Source organism: Macrobrachium nipponense, chromosome 15 (assembly GCF_015104395.2).
Source record: "Macrobrachium nipponense isolate FS-2020 chromosome 15, ASM1510439v2, whole genome shotgun sequence".
Classification (NCBI taxonomy): domain Eukaryota; kingdom Metazoa; phylum Arthropoda; class Malacostraca; order Decapoda; family Palaemonidae; genus Macrobrachium; species Macrobrachium nipponense.
In genome coordinates this window covers 11,131,789-11,159,760 of record NC_087208.1, presented here as the reverse complement: position 1 = coordinate 11,159,760, position 27,972 = coordinate 11,131,789, and the positions used below count along the sequence as shown (strand labels likewise).

The window sequence follows — 27,972 nt, the reverse complement described above, 5'->3', positions numbered from 1 at the left end:
CCCAACATACTATGCTTACTGCAATTATTATTTACAAAGACATTATTGCTACAATGAGCGTATCAGACAATTATTATTATAAAAAATTATTATTACTCTATTATGAAAGATTCTAAAACCCCCCAGTTTCATACGTCTTGCCCTCCTTCCTTTTTCTTTTAGCTTCTTCTGCATATAACTTTCTTCTTTTCTTGTATTTTTCTTCTTTTTTCCCTAATAATGCTTGCCATCTTTTTTTCCTCTTCCTATCGACTTTTTGTGCTGTGGCAAGACTAATTTTCCCCATGGGTGTGAAAGACGTGTCCGATACCATGCCCTCGTTGAACTGTATCATGGCTTTTGCAGTAAGGTATCGGATTCTGTTGCTCTGATAAAAGATGTTTTTTGATGCCTTCGACCAGATCACTTTGTTCAGACTTTCATTAGCATTCTGTAGGCGAAGAAAGTTGTATAGGACAGACGTATAATGCCGTATGATATTTAGGAATAATGACCCCTAACAGAGCATTCATGCATATACGTCCTGAGGCAGTCAGGAGTGAGTGGGAAGTGCTAGCACGCATGGCAGGAAGTCGCTGCCAAACCACTCCTTATCAGTGACGACGTGAAGTGTTGCCATACACGCCAGTGCATATTTCCAGACTTTCGATAGATTTCAGTGCGTATCAGTGGAAACCTACGAGTGTCTTATTGTTTCGTACCGGGGGATATCTGAGGGGCTTTAGGGAGTGATGGATCTTGAAGTATTACCATACGAAGATGTGAATATTTTCAGAGTCATTCAGACAATTTCAATTAGTAATGGAAAATTATTACAGACCTCTCTCTCTCTCTCTCTCTCATATACGTATATATATATATACATATATATATATATACATATATATATATATATATATATATATATATATATATCATAGGAAGGGGATTTTGACGTAAGGAAAAATCTATTTCTGGCGATTGGCTCGTGTCGCCAGCGAAAATCCTTTAATCTATTATTTCTAGGGTAAATGTACTAACACATACCAGAGAATAAATAAATAAAGAAAAAGGTCAGTATAACTGACTCGCTCACCCTCCAAGAGGGTGTCGGTATGAACACTATGGCGAGTGAGACCACTACCACGAGCCAAATGCCAAAAGAATTCTCCCACTACAAAATCCCCCAAGAGGAGAGCCGACCCACAGAGTGGGCAGCACATACTACTACTACTCCATCCCATGCTGCCGACTGCTGCGCCTCTGGTGGCCATCCTGAAGTTAGCAGACAATCTTGGCGCTGGGATGGGTAGGGCGGGATTTCGCTGGCGACACGAGCCAATCGCCCAGAAATAGATTTTTCCTTACGTCAAAATCCCTTTTCTGGGCTCAGCTCGTGTCGCTGCGCGAAATCGTACCAGAGAAATAGCACAAGATTGTAAAGAAATCAACAAAATTAAAAAGAGGTCTCAAATAAAAGATAAAATAAAAATAAAAGAATATAATTGCTAGTAAGGGTACATATACACAGTGGTACAAAAATAGAAATATTGCTTAAATTACACTTAATTCTAATAATATTTCTTAACTTAGGGTAATTTACATATATACAGAGGTAATATGGCATATATGTACCAAAATGGTATCTGTGTAAAATTTATGTATCAAAATGAACAGAGCAATTAACATAACAAGTTGAACAAACAAACTCAATCATAATCATATATAAAGGAATGTATATAACTTAATATACAAAACCCGTAACCATTATAATAAGATGTATCCCCTAGCATAAAAATAAGGGGATGACATCCATCATATCAATATTCATCATCAATTGTGAGTGTCCCTAGCAAAAAAAATAAGGGACACCCACCAAATTATCATAAAAGCAGCTAAGACACAAGGTGACCGTAAATGAACAAGGTAGGAATAGACAAACTGTTGGGTGAAGCAGGTAGAAAGGAGGACTGGATCTTCTACTAAAGCTTAGCTAGAGTCAGGGGAAACTATGTTCCCCGCTGCAACTGCTGAAAATTTCAGAGCTTCCAAGGACTTTAAGTAATGACGTTTGAAAACTGTCGGCGATTTCCATCCAGTATACTTTTTCAACTCATCGAAGTTCATATGTTGGAAATAGTTAATTGAGGTGGCTACTGCCCTGACATCATGTGCTTTAGGGAAAGAGTCAGGATTGGCTTGTTTAATGAAGTACAGGATTTGTTGCCTGATGCCTTTAATAGATAAAGTGCCACCTTTTTCTCTCTTAAAGAGAGGACCCGATGAGGATGAGGAGGTCCTAGATAGAAAGGCTCGCAAGGTTGAAACTGGGCAAAGAGATACATCTTGGTGGAAGGGGTAGTACCTTCCATGGTTCCCACCTCATCAAAGGATCTTCATTCTTAGCTATAAAGCTACGTTCCGGAGAAAGTAGCACTTCCCCTGTGGGAAGGAACTGAATATGATCCGGATCTCTGGATAAAGCCGACAGTTCTGAAATTCTAGCTCCTGAGGCCAAGCTTAATAAAAAGAGGGTTTTTCTTAAGAGCATTATAAACGAGCATGTGTCATTATTGGTTTCTGAAGCCAGTTTTAGAACATCGTTTAAGAACCATGATACTGACGTAGGCCTTACAGAAGGTCTAAGTCTAGCACACGCCTTGGGGATAGACGAGAAGTAGGAATCTGTCAAAGTCTATGTTGAACCCAAATTGAAAATCTTTTTCAAGGCTGATTTGTTTGTCGTAATTGTGCTAGCTGCTAAGCCTTTTTCAAATAAGGATCTGAAAAAGGATATAGCTGAATTGATTGTCATGATCTTAATATCTGATTCTTTCAGGAAGGTTGCTAACTTTTGACAGCAGCATCATACTGTCTCAAAGTTGAATCTCTTTTATCGGATTCCCCAAGAAGAGAATATTCTGAGGGTCAATGTTCGCATCCCTTTTCGCTGCAAACTTCATGAAATCCATAAAGTTAGGGTTTTGAGAATCCTGAGGAAGCGAACACAGTCTTCGTTTGTACTGACTGGGAGAGCCTGGGATTGGGGATCCGAAGAGGGCGAAGACCCAGTTCCAGAATGAGAGGGTACCAATTGCTCTTCGGCCAGTCTGGGGCTACTAGAGCCACTTGACCCTTGAATGTCCTGAGTTTGTTCAACACTTTCATGAGAAGATTCACTGGAGGAAATGACATAAATCTTCTCCCAGTTGTTCCAGTCTAGAGCCAAGGGCGTCCGTGGCATAGGCCAGAGGGTCCAGGTTTGGGGCTACATAACACGGAAGTTTGTGGTTCGCTTGGATGCGAAGAGATCCACCTGTAGACCTGAACTCTCTGAAGAATCCATTGGAACGAACTGTTGTCCAGTGACCATTCGACTCTAGAGGTACTGATCGGGATAGAGCATCTGCTATGACGTTTCTCACTCCAGCTATGTGAGTGTAGGAGAGATGCCAACTGAACTTGTCCGCCAGGGAGGAAGATGGCTACCATGACATGATTTAGATGACGTGACTTGGAGCCTCCTCTGTTTATACAATGTACTACCACTGCGCTGTCCAGGACTAGCTTTATGTGGGAGTATTTTGGCGGACGTAACTTTTTAGAGTCAAGAACACTGCCATTGCTTCCAGTACGTTTATATGGAACTGACGGAACTGAGGTGACCACGGTTCCTTGAACCTTCTTGAACTGGGAATATCCTCCCCAACCGCTTAATGAAGCGTCTGTGTGGATGGTGATCCCTGGTGGAGGAAACTGAAGGGGCACTGACACCGACAAGTTCTTGACTTTCGCCCACGGCCGGAGTCGATTCTTTAGAATCAGAGGGACTGAGGACAATTTGTCCCTGGACCTGACATTTGCTCGTGAGCGCCAGATTCTGGTTAGGTCTTTCAGTTTGGCTTTCATTAGGATGTTCGTCACTGAAGCAAACTGGAGAGAACCCAGGATCCTTTCCTGAGATCTTCTTGAAGCCAGTTTGTGACTCAGAAATTGCTTGACTGACTTCGCTATTTCCTTCCTTTTGGGTGATGGAATCGACAGAGTATGGGAGGATAGATTCCATTGAATGCCTAGCCACTGAAAGTTTGACTCTGGAGTGAGTCTTGATTTGGTCCTGTTTATCTTGAAGCCTAGATATTCCAGGAACTGGATCACTTTCAGTGTTGCTTTGTTGCATTCTTCGACTGTGAGGCCCAGATCAACCAATCGTCGAGATACGCTACTACCATAACCCCTTGCGATCTGAGTTGTTGAACTACTACTTCCGCCCCAGCTTCGTAAACACCCCTGGGTGCTACGTTGAGCCCGAAAGGAACTACCTTGAAGGAGAATGTCTGGTCTCCTATCTTGAAACCCTAAGATACAGGACGGAAGTGTCTTGCAATAGGGATATGATAGTAAGCGTCTGTAAGATCGATAGAGGTGGTGACGGCCCCCACGGGGACGGGGTAAGTAAAGGTCCGCACCTGCGAGATCGTGAGCATCTTGAACTTGTCGCAGCGAATGGCTAACGTTTAAGCGGGACAAGTCTAAGATTACCCTTCTTTTTTGTGAGCCTTTCTTTGGCACGCTGAACAAGCGTCCTTGAAATTTTAACCTTTTGACTCTCGCTATAGCTCCTTTCTGAAGGAGATCCTCCGCATACCCTCCGTCAATTCTTTGGAAGGAAGTTGGCGGAAAGGTCTGGATGGGGGTGGGTTCGTTAACCAGCTCCAACCCAGGCCTTTTGACACAATGCTCTGAGCCCACTTGCTGAAGTTCCACCGGTGGCGAAAGTGAAACAGCCTCCCTCCTACCTGAAATTCCTCATTGGTTCTGGTAGCCTCCTCGGCCTCCCCTGAAATGTTTTTCCCCTATTGAAGGGACCTCCCGATCCTCTCCCACGAAAGGATTCGCTTACCTCTGCCTCCCTTACTCGAGCGGTCATACTTCTGTGAAGCTTGACCCTCGAAGACCTGGTTGTAGGCTGGAGAAGAGGGGCGTAAGGATGGTGGTGGGCTTGAGGCTGAGGGGAGATCACGTAGATCGGCTGCGATTGAGCCTTTTGAGGTGGGAAGGTTTGGGCTGTTTGCACCAAGGGAACAGCCGGAACTTGCTGAGAAAAGCGTGGTTGCTTTTTCTGGTAGGGCTGGAAACGTCTAGGTTTCCTCTGAGCCTTACCCTTACCGACTTGGTCCTGACGTCTCTTGGCCGTAAGACCCCAACGGTCCTTACCTTACAGACCTTACATCTTGTTCGGGTTGCCCAGGTCCCTCAGTGTGAGGCCCACCTCTAGTGTCTACCAGAGAGTTGCTAGTACATCTTCCGGTATATTTTGCATCTTCCAATCTTGGATGGTCTGGGATGCAGTTTAGATATTTGTCGAGCTTATTCTTAAACACATCTACGCTCACTCCTGATATATTCCTCAGATGAGCTGGCAACGCATTGAATAGAGCTGCATTATCGATGCTGGTGCGTAGTGGATTAATGTCCTGTGTGCTTTCCTTATTTTTCCTGGTATAGTTTTGGGCACTATTAATCTACCTCTGCTTGCTCTTTCTGATATTTTTAGTTCCATGATATTTTCTGCTATTCCTTCTATCTGTTTCCATGCCTGAATTATCATGTATCGTTTCTCTTCTCCTTTCTAGACTATATAATTTTAAGAATTGTAGTCTTTCCCAGTAGTCTAGGTCCTTAACTTCTTCTATTCTAGCTGTAAATGACCTTTGTACACTCTCTATTTGTGCAATATCCTTTTGATAGTGTGGGTACCATATCATATTGCAATATTCAAGTGGACTACGAACATATGTTTTATACAGCATAATCTGTGTCAGCTTTTCTTGTTTTGAAGTGCCGTAACAACATTCCCATTTTTGCTTTACATTTGCCAACAGAGTTGCTATTTGATCATTGCATACATGTTCCTATTCATCATCACACCAAGGTCTTTAACTGCTTCCTTATTTGTGATGGTCTCATTATTAGGTCCCTTATATGCATATAGCTTTCTTTCTGTCTCCATAATTTATTGATTCAAATTTATCAGAGTTAAATACCATCTATTTACCTCTGTCCCAATCATATACTTTGTTAAGGTCTCTTTGTAGAGCGTTTCCTATCTTCATCACAAGTAATTTCTCTACTTATTCTTGTGTCATCTGCGAAACTACTCACTACCGAATCTTTAACATTATTGTCTACTGTCCTTCAATCAATAATAACAAACAGTATTGCAGCTAACACCGTACCTTGCGGCACACCGGATATTACCTTGGTTCATCCGATTTCTCGTCGTTTGCAATAACTATCTGTTTTCTGTTGTGTAAAAATTCTTTTAACCATCTTCCTACTTTATCCACGATATTGTGTTTTCTAATTTTCTTCGCTAATATATTATGGTCTACTTTATCAAAAGCTTTTGCAAAGTCTAAATAAACCACATCTGTTTCATTTCCGCTTTTCATATTTTTGAATATGTTTTCACGGTGGACTAACAGTTGGGTTTGTGTACTTTTTCCGGGTACGAAACCATGTTGTCCTTTATTAAACAATTATTTTTTATTAAATGTTTCATAATATTTTTCTTCATTACCCTTTCATACACTTTCATTAATATGTGATGTTAGACTCACAGGCCTATAATTACTTGCCTCTAGTCTTGATCCACTTTTGAAAGTAGGGGTAATATATGCTAATTTGTGCTCATCATATATCTTGCCTGTATCTACACTTTGTCTTAATAATATTGCAAGTGGCTTTGCGATAGAATGAACTACTTTCTTTAACAAAATAGCAGGAATTCCATCAGGCCCTGCAGCAGCTCCATTTTTAATTTCATTAATAGCCTGCACAATATCAGCTTTAAGGCTCTGGTTCAATCTCGTAGCCTCTGACTGAACCTCCTTCACCATCGCTTCTGGGAAGAGGTCTGCTCCCCAGATGTTTGACGCAAGCAACTTATTCGGCTCGTGCCGAATAGTTGCTTCTTGTAGGACATGCTTCCTACAATTCGTCCTAGCAGTGGCAAACTCAAACATATCTGACTGCACCGTTTGAGTCAAAGATTTGGTAATAAGCTTGAAGAGCGGTTCCGACCCATAGGCAACGGTAGCCACCTCGGTCATAGCCATGGAATTAATGGACCTGGCTAACCGCGATTTGGCTTCGAATTCTGCCTGAATAAGGCTATCTGGAAGCCTAGGAAGCTTCTCACCAAACTGCTCCATAGCACAGTCTGGTTTGAGTTTGCCCACTGAGAAGGTGTTAGGTAAGTCTAACCACAATTCACCGGCTGAAGGAAGTAGAGGAGATGTAGGATCTGCTTCCTTCAGTTGAGGCATGGAATCCCCCTTCTGGGCTGCTTGAATAGTCGTATTCGCGATCTTTGTCAGGAAAGGGAGCGGGGTACTCTCTTCCATCGTAAAGATCGTAAACGGGCTTCTTGAAAGGTTGGATTTTGTTTTCGTATTGGTACAATCCATGTCCTCTAGACACCTGAGCCATTCTCTCTGAGCCTGGTCACGTGAATAGAGGACTGTCTCCTTTGGTACTTTGTCATCCCGAGTCATGGCTGAGGCGGTGAGCCTGGCGTAGCCGATGAACGGAGGCTGAAGGTCTTCCGGGTAGAACTCGAAGTCCTCAATCCTCCGAGTTCCACATTCCGGGATAGAGATGAGCCCGTCTTGGAAGGGGGTGTATGACGCTACTCTCCAAGGGTTGTTCATTGAGAACGGAGGAAGAGAGTCATACGGGGGAAGTTGGGCTCCACCTGTGGTGAAAGGTGGAGGAGAGGCTACAGGAGCTTGGCTCAGTCGGCTATAATGGTGTCCTGAGAAGTAATCCTATCCGACAACCGAGAGAACATTTGTTCCATGCTATTTTTCAGGGACCCAACCAGATCGCCCACCTGTTGTAAGAGGCCAGCATTGGCGTCCAGAGCCGGAGCTGCTGCGGAGGTGGAAGGGTGGCCCTGAACTGGAACCAGGGGTAGCGGAACTAACGACTCCGCTGGAGTGTGAGATCTCTCTTTGGAGGATCTACTCCTCGAGGACTTAGAGCCGGACCCAGAAGCTTTAGATCTCTCTGCTCCGGGATTCCCAGCCGGAGACTTACGAGAGGATGACGCCGAAGCCGTCTTCTTAGACGACGACGACGTCTTCGTCAAGGTTTTCACTGTTTGACCCTTGACCTTGGGTCTAACTGAAGCATCAGGAGAAGTATACAACTCATTACCTGTAAAGCCTTGGAAGGATGGAGAGGTTGCAGGAGTAGAAGAACCAGTAGCACCCAAGGGTATCCCTTGGGTGTCCAACTTACCTACCTCGACCAACAGGTCGTCTACACTACCATGGGTTCTACATTAATGTCAGCGTCGCGACTTTCCGAGGAGATGTCCTGGCCTTGGTCTGTCAAAGAGGCAGCCAGCTGTTGCTGGATGAAGGCGATAGTCGGGGCCGCATCTCTGGGTCGACGTATCCTGTCGCCTGCCTCCCGGGGGAAGGAAGATTAGCACCGCCAACCTCTTCTCTAGGATGTAGGGCATACCCTTGGCGGCGTTCTTCCCGAAACCGCCGACCCAGGCCCGCAGGGTTGCCAGTGCGGTATCCCTCACAGCCGGAGCCTGGAAGAGAGGGTATTGGTTAGATTTAAGAATAACTTAAAACTAAAAACTAACTTAAAGCGTAACTTAAAAATTATAGGGGCTATAAGGCCCCTGAATTTTACCTTAAGTTAGAGTGATTAATGTAAAAACTTAAGCACTATAAAAAATTTGAGAACCATTTAACGGAGTTAGAATACTTACCCCGTTTCTAACAGCTGGCTCACCAGATCGTAACATATGGTACACGTCTCGTGGTACCAGAACCTGGATGTCCCCATGCGGAGTCGCGCATGGAGCATGGGACCGGCAAACTTCGTGTCCACAAGGGTCCTGAAGTGTGGCGGCGCATCCCGGATGCTCACAGTTGGTGGTCTGTAAGTGAAAAGACATGAGTATCTTAAAGACTATCACTTACAGGCTAAAGGATAAAAGAACTCCGTGCATGCCGGAGCTCGGAAAAAATTTGGGCATAACCCCTCCCTGAATCACCTGAATAGGCTATAACCCCGGAGGGATCCGGTGGGACAGAAAGGGAGGGGGGTGGTGGTTTAAGGTACTTAAGATAAACTTAAATGTTTAACATAAAAGATCTTAAACCTAAATTTCTAACGTACCGGACTAAGTCCAGTGCGTGACGGAGTGTGTAACTCCGCGAGACGGAGTGGTTAGAAGGGACCGACTGTATGTTCCGGTCCACCCTGCTGGGTGGACTATCACCTTTCCGTGGATGCCAGGCCTCCGGTGGTAAAGGAGCCCTAGTAAGGTGGAAAGGAGCAAAGGGGCATACAGACTCGGGCTAGCAACGGAGCGACGGGGTAGCAACGGAGGGGGGAAAGGCCAGTCCCCCCCCACCTTACCATCCGGCCGGACCGGGAAGCCGGAGAGGTCGAGTCCAGTCTGGGTCTGTCCCGTCCCTCTACTCCCTCCGCCTGGGGGAGAGAGGAGGCAGGCTCGGGTATGCGGAGCGAGCATGGGCAGACCGAACCCATCCCCCCCGACTCTATAGCGAGCGGGATAGGGGGGAAGGTGACTGGACAGGCGTCTGGCTGCCTCGTGATCAACGTAGTGACCACGGGGCGATAATAACCACAACTAAGCCAAGAAACATAACCAACTGATCAGAGAGATGCTATCGGGAAGCAACCGAACTGAAGAGCGGTAGTATATAGGCCCAATGGGCCATGACCTAGGCTCAGCAAGCCAGACGCCTAGCTAACCTAACAAATACATATAAATAAAATGAATAATAAAATTGAAAGAAAGAAAACAATATAGTAGGAGAAAAAACAAAAATCCAGGAGTGTACGACTAACCCTAGGAGGCAAGTCTACCACTCAAAGCCAGCCGAGGCCGATACTAAGAGCCGTGGCTGGGGTCTGGATGGAAGGGCCTACAGAAGGTAAAAGACATGCATGCATGACAAAACCGTGTAGGCCGTACCCTAACAAATCGGATAATAAAAATAGAGCGTACTTAAGTAAGGGGATGTTCTGGGTATAGGCGACCAAAATAACGAACCCACCACGAGGCAGAACCATGCCGCCATGCTTCCGACCTAGAGTTCGTATTTATACCTAAAAAACGGCAAATACGGGCTCAGGGTGCCGGTCGAAAAAAACCAAATTTAGCAATAAACACTGAGTACTTAACTTAGCTGCTGCGATGGCTGCACGCTCCATGGTAAATAAATCCAAAGTAAGGGCACACAAAAACACAGAGTAAAAAATGGCAGTCTCTGACCGGGTGCGCTAACTTAAAGGATGGCCACCAGAGGCGCAGCAGTCGGCAGCATGGGATGGAGTAGTATAGTATGTGCTGCATCTGTGGGTCGGCTCTCCTCTTGGGGGGATTTTGTAGTGGGAGAATTCTTTTGGCATTTGGCTCGTGGTAGTGGTCTCACTCGCCATAGTGTTCATACCGACACCCTCTTGGAGGGTGAGCGAGTCAGTTATACTGACCTTTTTTCTTTATTTATTTATTCTCTGGTATGTGTTAGTACATTTACCCTAGAAATAATAGATTAAAGGATATTTCGCGCAGCGACACGAGCTGAGCCCAGAAATATATATATATATATACATAATAAATAACCATTTGAGCACAATCGCATAATTCTCCAGTAATCAGTAACTGCGCATGGAAGGAGTTGTTGGTTGTGGGCCCGGGTGGGGGGTGGGGGGGAGGCCATATAGGCGAGAGACAAAATTCACATGTTATATGATTTACCAAGAGGTGTTATGAGGAAGTAACATGATAAATAAGGGATTTTGACGAAGGAAAAATCTATTTCTGGGTGATTGGCTCGTGTCGCCCTATGAAAGATCCTTAATATCATACTTTCTAGGTAAAATTAATCTAAAATTACCAGAGAAAAAATAAAAAACAAATTAAGAAAATGTCAGTAAAACTGACTCGCTCACTCTTAAAAAGAAGTGTCGGTATGATGATAGGGGGGCGAGTGGGAACACTACACGAGACATTCACCAATTAGAACTTCCAATCAGAATCCCCACAAGAGAGAGCTGATACCAACGGGCGATGCAGCCGCTACTACACTACTAGAGGACGCCACGGACAGCAGCGCCCCTAGCGGACATCCTTAATCTAAAAAACATCTTGTCCTGCATGGGGGGGGGGTAAACAATACAGGATGGGTTTCATAGGGCGACACGAGCCAATCACCCAGAAATAGATTTTTTCCTTCGTCAAAATCCCTTTTCTGGGCTCAGCTCGTGTCAGCCTATGAAAGAGTACCAGAGAACAGACAAAGATGGGAAAAAAAGGACAGTGAAAAGCAGTTGTAAAAACGACGGGATATAATCTAAGTAAATCAACTTACAGCATACAAACTAAGTACTTAAACCTAACTTATTCTAAATAGTAACATAAAAGAACGTTAGTATGTAAAGTACTTAAAATTACAATAAACATAGTAAAATATAATAATGCATGTAATATTAACCAATAGATTTACTTAGAAAATTATTACAAAAATAATACACATTGTGTCCTACCCTAGCATAAAAATAAGGGTAGGTACACTGAAGTACATTATCAGTCACAAGTGTGGATGTCCCTAGCAAAAAAAAAAAAAAGGGACAATCCACTAGTATGATTCAGCGGCTAAGGCTAGAATACCGAGTAGCATGGCGATAGAGTGAGGCATGTTGGATGAGGGTAGGTAGAAAGGAGACCTGGATCTATACTACGACTACTATACGTATCAGGAGAAACAATGTTTTCCTGCTGCTACTGCTGAAAATTTTAAAGATTCCAAGGACTTTTAGATAATGACGTTTAAAGACTGTCGGGATTTCCATCCAGTATACTTTTTAAGATCCTCAAAGTTTCGATATGTTGAAAGTAATTAATTTTGAGGTGGCTACTCCCCTGATGTCATGTGCTTTTTTGGGAATGAATCAGGATTGGCTTGTTTAATGAAGTAAAGGATTTGTTGTCTAATACCTTTTATTGACAAAGTACCACCTTTTTCTCTCATGAAGAGAGGACCTGAGGATCTTGAGGATGTACGAGATAGAAAGGCTCTCTTAAAGTTGATACTGGGCAGAGAGAAGGATCTTGGGGAAGTGGGATGACTTTCCAAGGGGCCCACCTTGCAAGAGGATCCTCATTTTTAGCTAAAAAGCTACGATCCGGAGCAAGCAGAACTTCTCCTGAGGGGAGGAATCCACCATGCCCACCCGCATCTCTGGATAGAGCCGACAGTTCTGAAATTCTAGCTCCTGAAGCTAGGCTTAATAAGAATAATGTCTTCCTAAGAAGCATTATGAATGTACAAGACGAGTTGTCAGTATCTGAAGCTAGTTTGAGGACATCATTTAAGAACCATGAAACTGCAGTCAGGCCTTTGAGAAGGTCTAAGTCTCGCACAGGCTTTAGGAATAGACGTGAAATAAGATTCAGTCAGATCTATCTGAAACCTAACTGAAAGAATCTTCTTCAAAAGCCGATTTATAGTAGTAATAGTGCTAGCTGCTAAACCTTTTTCAAACAAGGACCTGAAAAAGGATATAGCTAGATTAACTGTCATGGTTGTAGTGTTTGATTTCTTTCAGGAAAGATGCTAATTTTTTTTAACAGCTGAGTCATATTGTCTAATGGTTGACTCTCTCTTATCCTGATTCTAGGAGAGAATATTTTGTGGATCAATATTAGCATCTTTATTAGCCGCAAACTTCATGAGTCCATAAAGTTAGGGTCTGAAGAATTCCTGAGGAAGCGAACACAGTCCTCATTTGTACTGATTGTGACAGCTTGGGATTGGGAATCCGTTGAGGGTCGGAGAACCCAATTCCAGAAGAAGAGGATACCAGTTGCTCTTGGGCCAGTCCGGTGCAATCAGAGCTACTATTCCTTTGAAAGTCCTCAGCTTGCTAAGACTTTCAAGAGAAGATTCACTGGAGGACAAAAACTAAATTTTTCTCCACTGATCCCATTCTAACGACAGGGCGTCCGTGGCATAAGCCAGAGGGTCCAGGTTGGGGGCCACATAGCAAGGGAGCTTGTGGTTCGCTTGTGAGGCGAAGAGATCTACTTGGAGACCTGGGACTCTCCGGCATATCCACTGGAATGGACCCGTCGTCTAGGGACCATTCTGATTCCAGAGGAAACTGACCGGGCAGACAAAGCGTCTGCTATCACACAATTTCTTACCCCCGCCAGGTGAGTGGCGGACAGATGCCATTTGTGTTTGTTTGCTAGGGCAAGATGGCTATCATGACATGGTTCACATGCTTGGGATTGGACCCTCCTCTGTTGATGCATGAACTACCACTGCACTGTCCAAAACTAGCCTTAGATGAGCTTTTTCGGGGGAAGCAGTCTCTTCAAGGTAAGAAATACTGCCATTGCTTCCAGAACGTTTATGTGGAGCTGGCGAAATTGAACTGACCAAGTCCCCTGAACCTGTTTAACTAGAATATCCCCCCACCCGGACAGGGAGGCATCCGTGTGAATGGTTAACACTGGAAAGGGGATAGTTGAAGGGGTACCTGCTTGGCTAAGTTCCTTTACTTTTGACCATGGACGGAGTTGATTGCGAAGGATCTGTGGAATTACTGACAACTTGGTCTCGAGATTTGGCATTTGCTCTCGATCGCCAAACTCGATTTATATCTTTCAGCCTTGCTTTCAGGAGGATATCTGTTACCGAAGCAAACTGAAGGGACCCTAGGATTCTTTCCTGGTTTCTCCTTGATGTTTGTTTGCATTTGAGAAATTGCCTCACAGATTTTGCTATTTCCTTCCGTTTGGCCCATGGAATTGACAGATTGTGGGAAGACAAATCCCATTGGATTCCCAGCCACTGAAAACGAGACTCCGGGGTAAGTCTGGATTTCGTTTTGTTTATCTGGAACCCCAGATGTTCCAGAAAGTGAACTACCTTTTTTTGTGGCATTGAGACATTCCTCGACGGTTGGTGCCCAGATCAACCAATCGTCGAGGTAAGCTGCTACCATGATTCCCTGAGTTCTCAATTGTTGTACAACCCATTCTGCTATTTTCGTGAATACCCTGGGGGCTACATTCAGACCGAAGGGCATCACTTTGAATGAGAATGTCTGATTTCCTAGCCTGAATCCTAGGAATGGGCGGAAGTGTCTGGCTATAGGGATATGATAGTATGCGTCTGTAAGATCGATGGAGCATGTGACGGCTCCACGCGGAAGTAAGGTCCTTACTTGCGAGAGGGTAAGCATCTTGAACTTGTCGCAACGAATGAAAGAGTTTAGCTTTGACAAGTCTAAGATTACCCTTCTTTTTGTTGAGCCTTTCTTTGGCACGCTGAATAAGCGACCTTGAAATTTTAGATGCTTGACTCTCGCAATAGCTCCTTTCTGAGGAGTTCCTCCGCGTAATCTGTCAATTCCTCTGATGGTATTTGGTGGAATGATTTGATTGGAGGAGGATCTTTGATCCAACTCCAACCCAACCTTTGGACACTATGCTCTGTGCCCAATTGCTGAACCCCCACCTGTGACGGAAGAGGAACAGCCTCCCTCCTACCTGGGGAGCCTCATTGTTGATGGGCGGGTTTTGAACCACCACGCCCTCCTCTGAACTGCCTGCTCCTTGTCGCCCGTTCCTGGCGCCACGCCTGGCGGAAAGTAGCCTCTCGCCCTACCTCTCGGTGCTTGTTAAAGGGAGTGTGACCCTGACCTTCATACGTAGGGTTGAAGGCCGGCGAGAGTGCGTAGGAGGTCGACGGTTGTGATTGAGGAGACAGCAGGAGGAGGGGTTGGTTCTGTTTCGAACTACCAGGTTGTCCCTGTTGGGTAACCGGGACGGCCTGAACAAATTGCTGCTGTTGCTGGTGTTTCTGGTAAGGCTGGAACCTTTTACCAGACTTCTTTGGTTTCTTACCAGCAGTGGGGGCGGCTTCTTGCTTCCTCTTAGATGAAATACCCCACCTAGCTCTAGGCTCTGGTTGAGCCTAGCAGCCTCGTGGTGCACTTCATTTACAGCGGACTCTGGGAAGAGATCCGCTCCCCACATGCTAGAAGCCAGGAGTCTATTAGGTCTCGTGCCTAATAGTGCACTCCTGCAGAACGTGCTTTCGGCAATTCCTCCTAGCTTGGAAGAAGTCGAAAGCATCTGTCTGAACCGTCTGAAGCTGGGATTTGGCCAAGATCTTAAACAGCGGTTCTGTAGCATATGAGAGAGCAGCCATTTCCGTTATTATCAGAGAATTGAGGGACCTGCCAAACCTAGTTCGCGCGTCGAACTCCGCCTGAATCAAGGAATCAGGCAGCCTTGGAAGCTTCTCAGCCGAACTGGTCCATGGCGCAGTCCGGTTTGAGCTTGCCAAGCGTGAACGTGGCTGGCAAGTTCTCCCACAATTCTCCAAAAGCTGGGAAGAGCGGAGAAGTAGACTCCGCCTCCCTTAGCTGTGCATGGGCTCATCCTTGAGGACTGCCTGAAGAGTCCTCTCCTACTATTTTCGTGGCGAACGGAAGAGAAGCCTCTTCTTCCGTCGCAAAAATAGTGAAAGGACTCTTATAGGCCTGGAGCTTAGTGTTTGTGCACATCCCAGTCCTCAAGGCAGTGAACCCATTCCCGTTGGGCATGATCCCTACTGTAGAGAAACATCCTCCCTAGAGATCTTGTCTTCCCTAGTAAGAGCCCGCTACAGTCAGCCTAGCATAGCCGATGAAAGGCTGCGCCAGACCCGGAGGATAAACTCGAAGTCCTCAATCCTTCGAGTTCCACACTCCGGGATAGAGATCATCCATCCAAATGGAGCGTAGGCGGCTACTCTCCAAGGGTTCTCCATAGAGAAAGCTGGCAGAGAGTCGTATGGCGGGAGCTGGAAAATACCAGCACTTGGCACTGGGGAGACTGGAAGAGGGACCTGAGAGAGCCCAGCCACTCGGTCCTCATTCTCTCTAACCCTGTTAGAGAGATCCTGGATGGATTGGCCGCTGATTGAGACAGAGTGCTCGACAGTTGTGCGAACATCTGCTCAAATTTTCGTCCCCAGGGGCGGTGAGACTTGCGAACCAACCATCTCACACCACCTGTTGCATCACCACTGCTGAGAAAGCAGTGGGATCCAAAGGTGCTGGGTCCCGCTCCTCCCACCGGCGTTGCCGGAGTGGATGCGGTGGAGGCAGGAGAAGGCATTGGCTCGGCGTGGAGCGCGAGCCTTCTCCTTAGAAGCCTTGCTTCTAGAGCTCTTCTCGTTAAGAAGAGCTTCGGCTTGGCCTTCACCGCGTCAGCGTAAGAAGTCGAAGACTTCCTAGCCGAAGAAGACGAAGACAACTTCTTAGAAGTCGTCTTAGATAGAGTCTTCGGTTCTCTCTGTCCCTTCACCTTAGGGGGTACGAGAGAGCGGGAGAGCGGGTAGGGATCTCAGATCCCACAAAGCCTTGGAAAGAAGCGCTCGAAGAAGGGACAGGAGAAGATCCAGGAACACCCAAGAAAGACCTTGGGCGCCCGACACACCTACCTCAACCAACAAATCCTCTACTCCAACCGCCATCGGCTCGATGTTTAGGTCCGGGCAGCAGCGACGTCCGGGGACCGACTCCTGTGAAGCTACGACCCCGAAAGATTGCTGGAGATCTTGCTGGATGGAGGCTATGAGAGGGGCTGCGGACAAGGGGTCAACATACCCTGTTGACTTGCCCGCCGGGAAGATCTGGACGGCCAGCTTCTTGTCAAGGATGTACGGCTGGCCTTTGGCGGCGTTCTTCCCGAAGCCGCCCACCCACGCTTTCAGGGTAGCAAGGGCGACCTCCCTCACACCAGTAGCTGGAAGAAAGGCGAGATGAGTTTCTAATGGCGGAACGGGGTTAACAAACTTATGTCTAAGAGTTGTTAGTAAATGATAAAGAAGCCTATAATCGACTTACCCCCCTCCACCATCTGACTGACTAGGTCGTAGCAGATGGCGCAGGCTTCCGGGTGTGCCAGACGATCATATCATTGAATGACGTGGCACAAGGAGCGTGAGACCTGCACTCATCGTGGCCGCAGGGGTCGAACAACGTCGCGTTGCACGCCGGGACCTGACAGTTAAGGTAGCCTGTAAGTGGAAAAATACATGAGTATCAGGAGAACACTTACAGTCTAACAGTTGCTCCGCTGGAGCCGGAGCGAGAAAGTTAGATTAAAACCAGAGCCCCACCATAATACGTGTAACAAGGTTGGTTGGTTGTCCTAGGTCTATGCTCCGCTGACGGCGGGGACAAGAGATAGAATCCAACCAGGAGTGGTGGTAAAAGGAAACCACGACGAAAAATGGCGGGGATGGTAAGCATATGAATAATAAAATTAAACAAATCATCGTAAAATTAGGGTATATCCTTAAAATAACAATAATATCAAACCTTTCTCCACCCGTCTACTAGAAGAGTGCCCCGGGTAAGAGCAAGCTCCCTTCCGGTAGCGGGGGAGAGATGTAAGGATATAGTAGGCAAGCAACCGACCACTAGTAGTGACCACCCGCCCGCTGGCGGAGCCAGTAATCTATAACCAAAGGTGCCCCGGCTGCGACGGAAGGCTCCGTTCGTTATAGAAAGGGAAGGTGGCTGAGCAACTGGGGAAGGGGGGGGGAGGGTCACGGCGTAACACGGCGGGAGAGAGAGAGGGGGGGGTTGGCCTACTCCTCCCCGTCTCAACAACTACCCGCTCGGAGACCCGGTACCCTATGAGTGGTCGCCCTATACCCCCCGCCTGGGAGGAACCCCTGGCCCCAACCTCAGAGAGGGAGGGAGGAAGGCAACTGAGGTTGTCATGACAACCAAGGGGTTGCCACCCACGCCTCCCTATAACCTGGTAAGGGAGGGAAGGGGAAGGGTAAGGTGCGATGGAACACGTGACCGCAAGTGGCCTAAGCCGCGAGCAACACAACCGTGGGAGGGCCACGTGAACCAGGATGTACCAAACCATGGAACATGCACCTAGGCTAGCCTAACACCCTAAATAGAATAAAATTACATCGTAAAGATGGAAAAGACACTTTTAGTAGAAGAAAAAGAAGCCCAGGAGGAGGCAAACTGTTCCGAGGAACAGAAGCCTACTCGGAGCCAGCGAAAGCCGATGAAGAGCAAGAGCCGGGATGCTGGGCTGGAACAATAATAATAGCCCTAAATACCAAACTAAGAGAAATGGTAAGGGGGCTAATCTAGCTAAAACTCGATGTAAACACGATGAACGTAATAAGTAAGCCCATAAGTATAAGAAGTCCCAGTATGGAGGAACCGGGAATTCTTAACGAGGCAGCATGGCGCCGCCACGAGACAACCGGGAAACCGTATATGACCTATTAGAAGGAAAATACTGGTTCCCGGAAGACAAAAATATAGTAAAACATTACTTATGAGGCACTTAACTTAGCCGTTGCGATTGCAGAACGTTCCATATCGAAGAAGATAATAAATCCCGTAAAAGGCACAGCACAGAGAAAAATGCGTCTGGATGCTAGCGCTAATAATTAAGGATGTCCGCTAGGGGCGCTGCTGTCCGTGGCGTCCTCTAGTAGTAGTAGTAGCGGCTGCATCGCCCTCCCGTTGGTATCAGCTCTCTCTTGTGGGGATTCTGATTTGGAAGTTCTAATTGGTGAATGTCTCGTGGTAGTGTTCCCACTCGCCCCTATCATCATACCGACACTTCTTTTTAAGAGTGAGCGAGTCAGTTTTACTGACATTTTCTTAATTTTGTTTTTTCTCTGGTAATTTTAGATTAATTTTACCTAGAAAGTATGATATTAAGGATCTTTCATAGGCCGACACAAGCTGAGCCCAGAAAACCATTTGAGCATAAAAAATTGCTTTATTTTCTGATAGCTAGTAATTCAGTGTTACAGGTAGGGGGGTGTTGACGACCATAGGGGCCGTTATAGAGGCTGGAAACGAATTCTACACATATCACGGCATTCTGCTAGGCCAAAGGAAGACTTTTAGAAAAAAAAAAAAAAAAAAAAAAAAAAAATTTGGCAAAAATCAGCCCTCCAAAGTGGAGCCTACCCTTAAAAGAAGTGGAAACAATATTTAGTGACTTCAGTGCCTTAGGCCCTTTTGGCAGTGGCAGATGTGTAGGAAGTATATCGTCCTTCTTTTCTCCTCACCTTATTAGAGGTGTTCTAGTTATAGGGGAGTCTAGGGTTACTGTGTACCAGTCAGGTTTTGTGGATGGGTGTTGGTGATTTTAAATCATTTTGGTGTAGGTATCGATTTGATTGTCTGGTTGTATTTTGTGATGGTACTGTGCCCAGGGCAGGGGCAAAATTTGTATGCTTTATTAGCAGTTGGAGGACTCCTTCGCTGAAAGCTCCCACTCTTATAGTAGGTGACCCTTGGCTATACTGTCACGCCTCTACAAAGTAAGACGAGCACCAACCAGAGGCAGTAACTTCCTGCTTCAGCTCTCTTACAAGGTAAGGAGCAACAAGCATTTTTACCAATGCTGGCAAATTTTTCTATGCTCAAATTTATTACATTCTCTAACATTTTGGGAGTAGAATATGTCCTTGCATCCCACCTCCTATCAATGTGGGAATCAGCTATGTAATTATGTATACTTAAAAATGACATTTTTATGGTAAAATAACTTTTTAGTCACATTGGTACCTCCTGACAAAAATACAAAAAATTCAAGTTACGAAAGCAAATACGAAGATTTTTTTGGCTCTACATACGAAAATAAATAGTTCAGGTTACGAAAGGTTGTTGCTGTAAAGTCCTGAGATTTGCCCGGACCACCGAGAACAATTTTAAAACTCGCGCGCCGCCAACTGAGTAGACTTGCCACCATCCTCCCGCTCTCTCCATTTTGGTTTCCTGATGGTAGTCACCTCCGTAAGATCCTGCTCTCCTATTGGTCAGTATCTACCCCATGTGCTCTATGTATTCTATTGGTAAAAGGATGCTGTAAATTGAAAAACTTATTCATGCAATACAGGCGGTCCCCGGGTTACGACGGGTCCGGCTTACGACGTTCCGAGGTTACGACGCTTTTTCTTAAATATTAATTGAAAAATCCGCCCTGGGTTACGACGCTTGTTCCGAGGTTACGACGCTGACGCTTGCGACGCTCCGAGTTTACAACGCTTTTAAAAAAACACAAACTATGATAAGAATCCTTTATAGTTTAGCACAGTTTCTCTCTCTCTCTCTGTCTCTCTCTCTCTCTCTCTCTCTCTGTATTTTTCTGATGAAAAATAATCACTAATTAGTGTATTTTGATGTTTATTTTCATGACTAAATACATTTCATAAAAATATAAAAATTAATCAGACTGCAATCATGAAGCCAACAAATACATATGTATTTTTTAGAATTCTTCTTCTGTTTTAATATACATTACAATGTTTCATTATAGCTGTCAGTAACTCGGTATCTCCATAAAAATAATAATTCTCTCTCTCTCATTCTCTCTCGTCTCTCTCTCTCTCTCTCTCCTCTCTCTCTGCCTCTCTCTCCTCTACTACAAAGATGTATGTTTTTTTGTATGATAAAGAAATGATTTACTATTTTCAAATATTAATATTAATTTATACAGCAATAATATCAATTCAATAAAGAAAATACCATAGTGAATTAGTAAGATTTTAGCTTATATTTAAAAAATTATGGAAGAATGAAGGAAATCCCAAGTCTTCTCTGTAACCTTTTGCCTCAGATGCAGGTACTAAAACTGTCAGATATATCAAGTTCTGTGACAGCCCGAGGGGGAGAGTTGGGGGAAGAGAAAAGCTGCAGTGTTGCAATGACGTGGTCCTGAAAATTTCCCCCCCCCTCTCTCTCTCTCTCTCTCTCTCTCTCGCTCTCTCTTCTCTCTCTCTCATTTACTGAGACTCGAGATTTTTTATGTACTTGTACTATTTGTTTTTAATACTTTCAAATAATAATAATAATAATAATAATAATAATAACTGTAATTAAAAAATTCATATGTGATAGTATTTTAAAGAAATACAATACGTACTAATCTATCCATGTCACTTTTAATTAAGGTTAACTCTCTCTCTCTCTCTCTCTCTCTCTCTCTCTCTCTCTCTCTCTCTCTCTCTTTTTGCACACAAGATAATAATGTGTCATTGTGGTAATCAATCCCTCTCTTTCGCTTGGAAGCGTTATAAGTATTTTTTGAAGAACAGAGAGAGATAAACACTCTCTCTCTCTCTCTCTCTCTCTTTTACCGAGATGAAAGAATTTTTATGGTACTAGTATGTAAATGTTTATTGATAAACTTTCAGTTATTTAATAATAATAAATAATAATAATAATAATAATAATAATAATCAATAATAAAACTTTAATTACAAAATTCATAATGGTCGTATTTTAAAGAGATGAAAATGACCTTTTCACCATTTCACTTGTAAGGATAATTCCTCTTTCTTACTGAGATGAGAGAATTTTTATGGTAGATGCATGTGTTTATTATATTTTCAAATAATAATAATAATAATAATAATAATGATAATAATAAATAATAATAATGATAATAATAATAATAAGAAGTAGTAATAATACGATAACTAATTTCAAAAGAAAATTCTCCCCTTTGTCTTTTTCTGTATCAATTTCCCTAACTCAATTCGAGTGACACTCGGAGCTTAATGCCATACAATGGGCAACGAATTTAAAATGGTTTTTGTTATGTAATTCTCTTCATCTCTCTCTCTCTTCTCTCGTCTCTCCTCTCTCTCCTCTCTCATTCTTGCTGTGGGTCTGAGTAAATATTTTCATGGACATGTATGTAATAAGTTTATCATTAATATTTTCCAATAATAATACTTATTAACTGTAACTACAAAATTCATATCTGAGTATTTTAAATACAATAATCATTCCATTTCTCTCTTTTAAATACTGTGAGGACAACTCTCTCTCTCTCTCTCTCTCTCTCTCTCTCTCTCTCTCTCTCTCTCCCTCTCCACAAGATACTTGTCATACATTTGGTGTTTCTATTTCTTCCTTTTATCTCTCTCGCTCTCAGCAAAAGAATTGATAGACAGACAAACATAATTGCACAGTCCTCTCTTTCTCTCTTCTCTGGAGAAATATATGTGTTTATGGGAGGGGGAAAAAGTTGCCTACAGACTCATTTCAATCTATTGAAACCGTAAGGAGTTATTTTTTTTTTTTCTCTCTCTCTCTCTCTCTTGTATTTTAATGAAAATATACAGTAATTTGTGAATACACAGTGTTGCACATGAAAAAAGTAAATTAGTGATAATTTTAGAGATAAGTCCTAAGAAAAATTGCAAATTAGTAGTGAAATTTTCCCTGTGGACATGTTTTCAAGAATGTCGTTCCGGCTTACGACGATTTTCGGGTTACGACGCGTCTTAAGAACGGAACCCCCGTCGTAACCCGGGGACCGCCTGTACATTTAATAAAAAAAAACATTAGGTAAAGATAGAAAAAAGAATAGAAATGAATGGTTATTAAACTGTTTGGTAGTTTCAGTATAGTTGAAGAGAGATAATGAAAATTTATGATAACTTACCGTGTGCTAGGTAAAAGTGGTTGCTTGGCGATCGTTTGGTACTCGTAAGTGCTGAACGTAAACAAAAGGTTGGAAGCTTTTTTTTTTTTTTTTGTGTATTATAGTTAATGATTATAGTTAATGATTAAATAATAATTATTTGAAGTGAGTACATACTGATTATTTATACATTTTATTGGCATATTCTAAGCTTTTAGCTTCTTAGGTTTAGATGTCAGAATCATAGACTAGGCTACAGTAGCAACTGGTAACATAGGCTAGGCTTATTGCTAACGGACATATGCTAAAGTCCAAAATATGCAGTAAAAATGGGGTTGAACATTACATGCAGTTGAATATTACTCAAGTATGTACAGTATTTTGCCTTTTTGGGAGTCATATTTCTTCCGTCGGATCGGCGTCGTAACCCTAGAACATGTGTTGTAAGCCTGGGAAATATAATTTTTACTGGGTGTTTTTGTAGGGGTTGAAACAAATTAGGCAATTTACATGTGAAATGCTGTTCAAGATACAAAAAACTCAGGTTACGAAGGCCGCCTCGGAATGGATTAATTTCGTATGTTGAGGTACCACTGTATATACTTGCCAAGTAATTACAGAATGGGAGCCCACCCACTCCCCTTGCAATTATGTAGGCCACAAACAAATTGACAGGCCTTTGCCTGGTAAGTCCTCTCTCCCCTGATAGTGGGTGGGGGTAGTTCCTACACCAAAACAAAAGAATCGCTACTGCCGTACTAGTTAGAAACTGTAGCTATGTTATTACTTTGTAAGTAGTATATACTAAAAGTTATTTTATTAAAGAAATGTCACTTTATTTTAAAAAGTCATATTTCTGAGATATAGTAATATATAGGGCTTGTTAAATTTGCTTATTCTATATAGATCTTGATGCCTGGATAAAATGCAATCCCATATTTTCGACAGTTTTAATTTATAAAAGCAAGTTTTAACTTTATTAATATTATTGTTCAGTCTCTGCCTTCCTCCTAGCTCTTGTGAATTGCATAATCTATATATCAGACTGTCATTTCTTCAACAAGATGGAACCATCTTAAAGCACACTTAGCCATCTGTCCACCTACCTATCATCCTCCGTTCTTTCATTAATGCTAACCCATTTACATATCTTTACATTTCTCACAAATACTAGTATACACATAAACTGCATATGATAATCAGTCGGTAATAATAAATTAACTGGATAAACCAAGGAAATATAAAAGGATATATGTAGAATCAAGCAGTAATACTAGTAAAGCAAAAAACTTTGGTTATAGCTACTGTATCCCATCAAAAAACAAGCTAAAAGCAAGAAAAATGATAAAGTAAAAGCTTAACCCAAGATCCAGTACTATTGGAACCTAAGCTCCAGTGATTATAATACATAGTTTCTTATATTCAAAGAAGAAATTCAGTCAAAAATAACCCAATCATTATGAAGTATAATTTTAGAATCCTTTGGACTGGGTGTCTGTATAGTATTAATCCTCATTGCTAAATAGCAAAAAGCTGTATATTTTATCTGAAACCCGGGGTTCCAGCTCTATGTAGTATAGTATTGGGTTTGTCATAGAGATTTCATAGGTGTTTTGATATTTTTCTTTCATCATTATATTCTTCCAGATGCTTTATCTTTTAGTTTATCCAGTATCTGTTGTAGCTTACAGTATACACAAAATGGCTCATGGAATTAATTGAGGAAAATATTTTTGTTGCCTTTTTTAAATGTTTGAGTCAGTATGATAGACACACCATTGCCTCTGCCTATGCTGGGTCAAATTAAAACAATCAGAAAACAGATAAGGCAAGACAGGGATGGTTAATCCTAAAGGATATGACATATTTATGTTTGCAAGAGTTAGAGAACTGGAGTAGAGAGTTTGATGGCTTGCCAGTATGTACAATTAGAGGAAAAGGTCACTAAACTAGTGACCTGAATCATGCTGCAAGGGTGCTCAAGAGGATGAAGGATCCTTACTGAGTTTTAACTGAAAATAGACTAAAATAGCATAATCCTTGTGGTGGAGAGAGTATGAAGAAAAAGGTTTCAGGCAGTCATTGAGGAGATAACTGTAGTAGCAATTTATAGTTTGCTCCTTTCCTTTCTTGTTAGTTCCTATTTCACCTTAAGAATTCCTCCATTGTGTATGTTATACAGGTACCAATATAGGTGTTGTTCATTAAGTTGAAGGTATGCACTCCACCTTTCAAGCAATTGTATCTAAAACTTTCAGTACAGTATATGTATGCATTGCAATTGATTTTTTTTGTGAACTTTCACTGAATTTGAAATAATTGATCTTAGATTATCAGCATTCTTTTTAGGGAATATCAAAGTAAACATATTAGTTGTGGTTTTGTATTAAAAGTTTAAATTTTTATAAAGTTAATTATAACTATTTTCCTCTCTTCAGGACGTAGCAGTCAAGTTCCTGTTTTAACTGAAACTCTTGGCTGTGCCCAGCAAGTTGTGTGCGGTCAGAATTGTACTTTTATTGTCACTGCTAATGGTTCCATTCTGGCATGTGGAGAAGGTAGTTATGGTCGATTGGGTCAGGGAAACTCGGATGATTTACATACTCCAACAGTTATCTCAACTCTTCAAGGTATCATAGTAGTATATAGACGATTAATTTTAGTTTGTAAATATGAATTTTACATATTACATTTTCCAGTGATTGTATTTGTTGCATTTAGGAGGTCAAATGTTTTTAGTTCTTTGGAAAAAGTTAAATACCTATTATTAATGTCAATCAGATGATTGAAAGGATATCTCTATGGGAAAATAAGTTCAGCATTTGTAAGATATGGGATTTTTCAAGTTATTTGAGTTAAATATTTTGAACCAGTGGACAGGTTAATAATAATGAAAGTAGTAGCAGCAACAGTAGTAGTAGTAGCAGTTGTAAATAACAGAAAGCCTTCTTTCAGACACAGACTTGAACATGGTAGCTGCATCAGCTACATTAAATTTTTATAGTCTCTTCACTCTTTCTTATATTACTTGCATTTTCTCCACTAAGACATTCCACTTGTAAATATATCGAATATTCATTATATTTTCATAGCTGGGAAGGTAAACAATTTTTGGTGGTAATTATTTTTATGAAAAGGAATACAACACAGCTAAGTTATATACTAGCTCCAGTATTCATGAGGAAGTTTTGAGCTGGGTCCAAAGTAAGGAGTGGGTTCTCGGGAGGATTTTCCAGAAGGTGTTCCTTTAGTAAGTTGTGGGCCACAATTCACTCAGGCTCTACTAAGCATGGCCATGCCAGAGGATAAGCGCAGACTGATCAGCAATGGTGAATCTGTCATCTTATATATGAGAGTCAGTAGGATACAGGCTGCTGGCAGGTTACTGATTCTCTCAGAAAAAATTCTCACACTGATTGATTCAAGATTTTTCATAAGCCAGTTTCTTGGCATGGATGGTTTCATTGTTCCAGCCTCACTTAAAGACAGGGAAAGCACTGGCCATTTACTTGGTGTGAGAGACTCATCCATTGGTAGTATTTCCTGGTGAAGCAAGAAATGTTCCTATGACCCTCCAGCATTAGGCACCCTTCCTTCTTATGACGTAGGAAGACCAATGCATGACAATGACTCCAACAGCAAAATGGAAGACAGAGCAAGCATCCCTGGACATTAACAACACCAGCATGTAAAAATGTTTATGGTAAACTCTTAACCAATCAAAAATTTTGCTGGTAAATACCAGCAAATTAGTCACTACACCAGGTAGTTTGCCGGCACTTTTCCTGTTAGAGAGGCTGCAACAATAAAACCATCTGCAGTTAGAAAATGGCTTACAAAAAATCTTGTCAGTCAATCAGAACGTGAGATTCTGTTCTCAGCCAGTCAGCAGCCAGCCTTCATCCTGCTGACCACCTAATGTATAAGGAGTTAGACTCACTATCGCTAATCAGTCTTTCCTTGTCTTCTTGTGTCATCTAGAACTTAATCAAGAAACCTAAGAAATGATCCCCTGATCACCTACATCATTCCTCAGATCTGGCTCAAAACTTTCTCATGAATGCTGGAGTTAATAAGTAACTAGACTGTATAGTACTCATTTTATTAAGAGAATTACCACCAATGATTGTCTATCAGTCTATTTATGAAGATGATATTAATTTAGTGAGTTACTGGTGGAATATGGTAATAGAAAAAAGGCTGTTATAACAAAGATTAAAAACTCTATATAAATATATGCAGCAGTCACCATCAATATAATAATAATGGTATGAGCATCAAGGAAATAGATACCCTAATCCAGACTGTAAGGATTGTATCTGGGGACATCAGGATGGAGTTTGGAATAGAAAAATGTGCCTTAGTCAACGTACAAAAGGGGAAAGTAACAAGGACTGAAGGTATAAAGCTACCAGATGGGAACACCATCAAACACATAGATGAGAAGGGATACAAATACCTGGGAATAATGGAAGGAGGGGATATAAAACATCATGAGATGAAGGACACAATCAGGAAAAAATATGTGCAGAGACTCAAGGCGATACTCAAGTCAAAACTCAACGCCGGAAATACGATAAAAGCCATAAACACATGGCCAGTGCCAGTAATCAGTTAAAGCACAGGAATAGTGGAATGGACGAAGGCAGAACTTTGCAGCCTAGACCAGAAAACGAGGAAACATATGACAATACACAAAGCACTACACCCAAGAGCAAATACGGACAGACTATACATAACACGAAAGGAAGGAGGGAGGAGACTACTAAGCATAGAGGACTGCGTCATCATCGAAAACAGAGCACTGGGGCAATATATGAAGACCAGTGAAGACGAGTGGCTCAAGAATGCATGGGAAGAAGGACTGATAAAAGTAGACGAGGACCCAGAAATATACAGAGACAGGAGAAAGACAAGCAGAACAGAGGAATGGCATAACAAACCAATGCACGGACAATACATGAGACAGACTAAGGAACAAGCCAGCGATGACACGTGGCAATGGCTACTGAGGGGAGAGCTCAAGAAGGAAACTGAAGGAATGATATCAGCGGCACAAGATCAGGCCCTAAGAACCAGATATGTCTAAAGAACGATAGATGGAAATAACATCTCTCCCATATGTAGGAAGTGCAATACGAAAAATTAAACCATAAACCACATAGCAAGCGAATGTCCAGCACTTGCACAGAACTAGTACAAAAAGAGGCATGATTCAGTAGCAAAAGCCCTCCACTGGAGCCTGTGCAAGAAACACCAGCTACCTTGCAGTAATAAGTGGTACAAACACCAACCTGAAGGAGTGATAGAAAACGATCAGGCAAAGATCCTCTGGGACTATGGTATCAGAACAGATAGGGTGATACGTGCCAATAGACCAGATGTGACGTTGATTGACAAAATCAAGAAGAAAGTATCACTCATTGATGTCGCAATACCAT

At 42.8% G+C, this 27,972-nt stretch overlaps 1 protein-coding gene across 1 annotated transcript in view; it reads left to right on the top strand.

Annotated features, from left to right (window-relative positions):
• Positions 1-27,972, top strand: part of LOC135226995 (probable E3 ubiquitin-protein ligase HERC1) — an 83,199-nt gene that overhangs the window by 48,480 nt on the left and 6,747 nt on the right. Inside the window, exon 4 of the mRNA XM_064266722.1 lies at positions 24,970-25,161. Within this exon, the coding sequence (XP_064122792.1) occupies positions 24,970-25,161 (192 nt within the window). The remainder of the gene's footprint in view (positions 1-24,969; positions 25,162-27,972) is intronic.